Raw genomic sequence first — 7,505 nt, forward strand, 5'->3', positions numbered from 1 at the left:
TTGTTTACTTTTACGCAGTTTTTGAAACCAAGAACTTTATAATAAAACTCAAGAGTTTGGTTAAAATATGACATAAATGTCACCACGTGTATTCACAAGGGTTCCATGCTAGGTTAGCAGGAGCTGTTTTTTTTTTAAAAAGGACAATTTTGGACAAATGTAAGAATTCAGTTTGTTTATATAGCACCAAATCACAATTGTCGGCTCTTCACAAAGTGAAACATTCCAGTTCACTGTTGAGTGATTCATGCACCAGGATAAAAGAGATGGTCTTCTATAATGAATATGAACCTTTATTCATCGGTGGTTTTGTGAGGAAGACTGGGGTTTAAGTGGGAAAGTCAGTTTAGCAGCAGCATTTACTTATGAAGGATGACCGAAATTAGCTCTAGTGTTAATCTAGATCTAGTCTGGATCAGTGGTTCCTAATCTGGGGTCCATGCCCCCCCCCCCCCCCCCTAAAGATGTCCCCACTATTTGTCTCTGATGAACTAAAGCCCAGATGTTTCTGATTTCTACCAGTTTTCCAGCAGCTTCGGTGTTAATCACTAACCACAGAGTGGGAGGACCAGTGAGGACCAGGTTCACCCTAGGGTTTGCTTGTGCTTGAGACGAGAGCTGCAGCCCGTTTGGATGCTTTACTCTGACTGCAGCCATGCAAAACGGTGCAGAAAAGCCCAGTTTTTTGGTTCTGGAGAACTACATTGGAGGAAAGTTCATCCCTGGCAGGAGTCACATTGACTCCTATGATCCCTCCACTGGGGAGGTCTACTGCAAAGTACCGGACAGCGGCGAGGAGGAGGTGGGGGACATGATCATGTTGTGTTTTTGTGATCGTGTCGTGTATTTTATATCAGCTTTTGTAATGAAATTGTTTTACACAGAAGTAGATGCCTGTGCAAAATAAATGACAGATTGGTTTATGTTTGCTTGGACTTTAATTTGATTAAAATCCTTCTTGTTGAAATGTGAAAAACATGTAGAAGGTTCATTTTTGACACAAATACATCGTTTCATTTAGACACTGCTTCACGTCTGAGGAGGACCTTTGCTCTTTGCAGCGTCAACAGCCAAGCAATCATTAAACACTAAAGTCAATAAAAGTTTAACCTTTTTCTCCACGGGTGACGAGATTATAGTGAGCTACGAGAAAATACAGCTCTTTTGAAATAAAAGTACCTTTTTGTGTCGTTTGAATGACCAGCAAGTTTATTTTAATGCTTATTAAACTCGAAACTTGACATCCTGTAAACCCAAATGCATTTCATGAGAAACATGAGACCAAACAGCTGGTGATAAACACAGACACGGATATTCATATGATCTCTCCTCGTAGTTTAATTGTGCAAAATGTACATTTGGTACATAGTGCTACCGTAGGTCATTCATTCCCACTGCAGGACTATAACTCCGGAGCCAAACCAGTACTGGCATTACCTGGCTAAATCTGCATGGGCTGCATGGTGCCACAGTGGTTAGCACTGTTGCCTCGCAGCACGAAGGTTGCAGGTTCGAAACTCGGCTGCAGCCTTTCTGCGTGGAGTTGCGTGTTCTCCCCATGCATGAGTGGGTTTCCTCCGGGTACTCCAGTTTCCCCCACAGGTCACAACATGCCCTATAGGTTATAAATGTAAGTCGCTTTGGATAAAAGCGACTGTGTAATAAATAAACAAACATAAACGTAAATGCTAACATCAGAGCTATTCAATACCTGTGCAATGCACATTTGTATGTCTGTATCTTTTAGAATGTTTCTTCTTCGAAACTCAATGTTTCTATTTTTATTTAATTTTATTTTCTTATTGCTGAAGGTCAGATAATAGCCAAATGCCCTTGTGTAATGTTTTTCCTATTCTCCAAGTGAATGTGCTCCACGCTGGGGATCAATAAGGTCTACTCTATTCAAAACTGTTATTCTTGTAAAAATACAGCATGATGTTTGAGAATCAAATGCCGATGATGTCTTCAGGTGGACGCGGCGGTGGCGGCCGCAAAAAAGGCCTTCCCTGATTGGTCAGCGCGGAGTCCCCAGCAGCGAGCGGATGTCCTCAACAAGCTGGCGGATCTGATTGAAGCCAACATGGAGGACTTTGTCCAAGCTGAGTCCAGAGACCAAGGTGCTCTCTGACCCTCAGTAGTTCTTGCATCTAATTCAAGCCTGATGAATTAAAAAAATCTGTAAAATATTGGAATGTTTTAATAAACATTATAAACTTACATTATTGTTACTTTAATTTTTAATTATTACCTTTATTGTAGGTTTAGAGCACTGTTCTGTTACTGCTGGATATAAATATTTGAAAATTGAATCGTTTGGCACCACAACAAGGACCATACAGACGATAACTATAATAGAGAAAAAGGCCATTAGAATAATTAATAATGTGGGGTACAGGAACCATACAAATGCACTCTTTGTCGAAATGCAAGCTATTAAATTCCAAGACTTGGTGAAGCTCAAAACAGCACCAGTAATGTATAAAGTAAGAAATAAAGTGCTTCCAAAAGAAATCTGTGTATTGTTAAAAGAAAGAGAAGGTGGGTATAACTTAAGAGGGAAATTGAAGTTAAAAATACAAAGTGCTAGAACAACTTTAAAAACTATGTCAGTCGCAGTTGCAGGAGTTAAATTACGGAACAGTCTAACAGAAGAGATTAAAGAAAGTAAAAACATAAACCAGTTTAAAGTAAAATATAAAAACCTAATTTTAAATAAGTGTAAGAATGAAGAAAACAGGGATAACCCAGGACGGTGAATGTGGATGGTTATGCTGTTGTGCTTCTTTTTGGTGTTTTTTGGTTTGTTTGGTTTTTCTTTTTTTCTTCATAACTGTTGAATCTGCAAATTTACACATTCTCTGTTTTCCATATGTTGTTTGTTTATTTTTTTAATATTTGTTTTCCATATGTTGTTTGTTTCATTTAAGATTGAAAGAAAATTAAATGAATGAGAGGTAAAACTTGGGGTAGGGACATATAAGTAAATACTTCTGCCTACTCCTTTCTAACAAACAATGGAATTAAATTTGGTAATGATACATGTGTGAAATTTTTGAAATAAAAATGAACTGAACAGAACTGAACAACCAACAGGAGGGGGAGAATCACTCGGAGTGGTCTTGTTTGTTTTGAAACATGAACTGCAGTACCAACTTTTGACCACAGGATGTCAGTCTTACTTCATGCACTTATGAAGTATTTTTTCTGATGATCACATCTAGGTAAAACCCTGATGTTCGCTCGTACCGTGGACATTCCTCGATCTGTGTACAACTTTCGCTTCTTTGCATCGTCCGTGCTCCACCACACCACCGACTGCAGCCAGATTGGCCACATGGGCTGCCTGAACTACACTGTGCGCTGTCCAGTGGGAGTGGGTAAGATCTCTGTGTATTTGCATTAATATTTGTAAATTTTCCGGTCTGAAATTGTTATTACTGGTGTTCTCAGCTGGTCTGATCAGTCCCTGGAACCTCCCTCTGTATCTATTGACATGGAAGATTGCACCTGCAATCGCTACCGGTAACACGGTGGTTGCCAAGCCCAGTGAGATGACCTCTGTGACCGCCTGGATGATGTGCAAGTTGATGCAGCAAGCTGGTAGGACTACAGTATGGCAATTTATGTGGCCAGCTCTCATGAGTCTTCTTTTGCACTAGCTGAATCTGGATAAACTATACTGACTGCACTTTTACTACACTCTTAAGAAATGAAATGTTTTTGCTATCTGTTTGGAACCAAAGTACTCCGAGTTTACCAAGATGCTGCACCACTTGATACTCCTAGTGAACTAATGCAATCTAAAAGGCTCATTACTATACTAGTTAGTGCAACTTTAAATATTTACTATGAACAGTGAGGTGGTACCTAGAAGGAGACATGGAGCTGTCTCTCTGCTGCAGGCGTCCCTCCAGGTGTGGTGAATCTTGTGTTTGGGACTGGTCCAAGAGCAGGTGATGCTCTTGTTGCCCACGCTGATGTCCCACTGATCTCCTTCACTGGTTCTTCAGCAACTGCCCAGCGCATCACTGAGCGGAGCGCCCCCTATTGTAAGAAGCTCTCCCTGGAGCTGGGGGGTAAAAACCCAGCCATTATTTTTGCTGATGCAGACATGGAGCAGTGTATAGAGACAACCATTCGCTCCAGTTTCTCCAATCAGGTGAGAGATTAACGCTGATACCATCTTTCTATGAGACACACTTAATTTTGAAATTAATTTTCGTGAGAATTTGGCTCAGATTTCCCACACAATGATGATTCCGCCACCGTGCTTCAAAGAGGAGAATGCATTATTTTTGTATTGCTTCTTCAGTTATTTTCCTTATTATTTATTAATTGTTTTGGGGTATTTTGCCAAACACACACACACACACACACACACACACACACACACACACACACACACACACACACACACACACACACACACACACACACACACACACACACACACACACACACACATTCCTAACCAGTATTTTATTTACTGTGCAGTTTGTGACCAGGGTGTAGTTACATATTATGGTCACATGGTGGAGATATTGGTTCACACTTTATCAAGAGAAAGTAAAACGACTCCTCTCTTCCCCCTCACAGGGAGAAATCTGCTTATGTACCAGCAGGATTTATGTAGAAAGGAGCATTTACTCTGAATTTCTACAAAAGTTTGTGGCTGCAGCTAAAAAGTGGAAGACTGGTTCTCCCTCTGACTCCCAAAACAACAATGGAGCTCTCATCAGTAAGGAGCACCTAGAGAAGGTGAGCTACACATAGTTTATATGTTTTCTTTTTTTAAAGAGCTTTAATTTAAAACATCTCTCTGCTTCTAATATCAAGGTTCGTGGCTTTGTGGCGCTTGCTAAATCAGAAGGTGCCATAATTCACTGTGGTGAGGGGGTTGACCAGCTGGACCTCCCTGCACACAACAAATCTGGCTACTTCATGCCAGCTACAGTTATCTCAGGCCTACCTGACAGCTCACGCGTCATGCAGGAGGAGATCTTTGGACCTGTCACCTGCATCAGCCCCTTTGACAGTGAGGAGGAAGCTGTTGCTAGGGGTAACGATGTGCGTTACGGCCTGTCTGCCACTGTGTGGTCCAGGGACGTGGGTAGGGTTCACCGGGTGGCAGAGCGGTTACAAGCGGGTCTGGTGTGGACCAACTGCTGGCTGGTGAGAGATCTGAATCTGCCTTTTGGAGGAATGAAGAGCTCTGGTGTGGGGAGGGAAGGAGGGAAGGATTCCTATCACTTCTTCACAGAGGTGAAGAGCATCACGATCAAACACTGAGAAGATCAAATCTTCCATCCTCTCAAATTGCTTAACATTGCAATTAAGTCACATCTCTAGATTTAATTTAAAAAAATCTAATAAAAGTTGAATAAAACACTTATTGTTTTTATTAGACGGGCACAGATTCTGGTTTGTACATCTCTGACCTGCTGATACAATCCTTAAAAAGCCTGAACATAAGATTAGCATAAAAAATAAATTAATGTGGAAATTATGACTTGGAAGTAAAAACTTCAACTTGGAACATTTGTTATTGCTGGTGTAAATGATTGGCGGTGTGCTTAAAGACCTGTGAAAATGTCTTGTTTCATTGCTACAAGGCAGTGGTGTGTTCATAAACCAATAAAAGAATAAAACTCCACCAGACATCAGATCTTTGAGTTCCAGATCAACCGACCACGTTAACCAGATTTTTTATTTTTAAGAAAGAGTTTATTTGTAGCAAGTAAACAAAAACTTCAATCAGAGTATTAGGATGACAAAATTTGAATATTAATTTGAGAAAGTAAAGGGAAAACTATTGTAAAAATTAAGATTCATTCACAAATTATGTCATCATGCTGCACATTAATCAGGATTTAAATGTTTTCGACATTCTGAAAACAAAAGCATTGATTTCTGTGTTTTTGTGTGTCTGAGGTCATAATTGTCCCTGAACTCATCGCTTTGTCCAGTTGTTTTGCTGCACTAACTGGAAACCTCACCCGAAGGCCGCATACTGGTCAACATGTTTGAGTCATCCTAGATAAGATCTATGACACACTTAAGGACAGACGTCAGTTTTTACTCTGATGTAGACAAAAGATCTGATTGTCAGATTATCTCTTAAAAAACAAAGTTTTACACCTTTTGAAGGCGGCTCTGCTCTGTTTTTATTATCTGATCCTCAGTAGACGATGACATGTGGTCAAAGTCTGCTGTCATCTGTGTGCCATTCAAACTTTAAGGTATGTACGATAGTTTTACGTGGACTTGTTTACGTGTCTGTTGACGTAAGACAGGTGAATGTGAGGTAAAGTGGTGGCAACAAGTGCGCCTGTCACGTGGAAAAATTACTTTAGCCGCTCTAGTAGAAAAATGTTTGCAATTTTACAGCTAGTGTTTTGTCTTTACCACACCTACTCTATGCTATGCTAAGAGCCATTAAAATACAATGTAAGAAATGTTAAATTTACTTAACTACAATAAGTTATGTCAACTGGTTCCACCAAACCTGCTTAAATGTAAAAAGTAATATACTTTTACTTTCAATAGAGCTGGACGATTTTGATAAAAAGCATATTGATAAAAAAATCTTTTGATCGATATCAATGGTTATTGATAACTATAAAAAATGTAGAAAATGTATTTTAACTGCAATCCTGGCCATTTGATGCCATTGGTTTATGATAAAACAAGTTTTTTTTTTCCTTTAAGCCTTCCACTGTCTTATCGGCTGATCCCGCCAGTAAAGCTGACCATTGAGCAGGGTTGATGGTTTATCCCTTGAGGTCGACATGGCAGGGGTGAGGAGTGAGCACAACCTCACCCCTGCCACGTCGACCTCAAGAGATAAAGCATCAATCCCGCTCAATGGTCAACTTCACTGGCGGGTTCACCCAATAAGACAGTGGAAGGCTTAAAAGTTATTTGTTTAATCTAAGGGCTTTTTCCAAAGTGAGCCAATTGTGGGGATGGACATCTTGCCCAAGGATGCCTCGGCCCCTACTAGGGTGGACTCGAACTACCGACATATGGGTCGGCAGCCGAATGCGCTACTCGTTCTATCATAGCCGCCCCATGATAAAACAAATTGGTTTTGTTACCAACCTTGATTTTTAATCTTTATTTGTCATACTTATTAAAAACCAAAATATCACTGTGCTGGCGAACTACTGTAACCTTTTTAAGGGACTGTTTCCTTGCTGTTTTGGTTTGAGAGGGGAGGGCTTGGTGGCGGAGCATGCTGGGGTCTGTGTTTTTGATTGTCTGGGAGTAGTATTATTAGTATTGAGCTACCCAATAGGCTATAATAGAAAAAAGAAAATAAACTTTTTATTGAAGTTTTGTTAACCCAATTTCTTTATTGCGCCGTATGTCAGTCGATCGATTTATACAGTTATTGAATTATTGTCCAGCCCTAACTTCCAACATAACAGCATATAATACTCTAATTACTCTTTGCATTACCAACAACTGCTTAGCAACTTGGAACCAGCTAAACCAACACAACT

The 7,505-nt window shown here is 40.1% G+C and overlaps 1 protein-coding gene across 1 annotated transcript; it reads left to right on the forward strand.

Annotated features, from left to right (window-relative positions):
• Positions 1-554: 554 nt before the first annotated feature.
• Positions 555-5,653, forward strand: aldh8a1 (aldehyde dehydrogenase 8 family, member A1). Its single transcript, XM_015947102.3, has 7 exons — positions 555-802; positions 1,970-2,117; positions 3,222-3,377; positions 3,451-3,600; positions 3,903-4,159; positions 4,597-4,758; positions 4,837-5,653. Exons 1-7 carry the CDS (start codon positions 656-658, stop codon positions 5,287-5,289), a joined length of 1,473 nt encoding a protein of 490 aa, XP_015802588.1. The 5' UTR covers positions 555-655; the 3' UTR covers positions 5,290-5,653.
• The last annotated feature ends 1,852 nt before the right edge of the window (positions 5,654-7,505 follow it).

Source organism: Nothobranchius furzeri, chromosome 2 (genome assembly GCF_043380555.1).
Source record: "Nothobranchius furzeri strain GRZ-AD chromosome 2, NfurGRZ-RIMD1, whole genome shotgun sequence".
Lineage (NCBI taxonomy): Eukaryota > Metazoa > Chordata > Actinopteri > Cyprinodontiformes > Nothobranchiidae > Nothobranchius > Nothobranchius furzeri.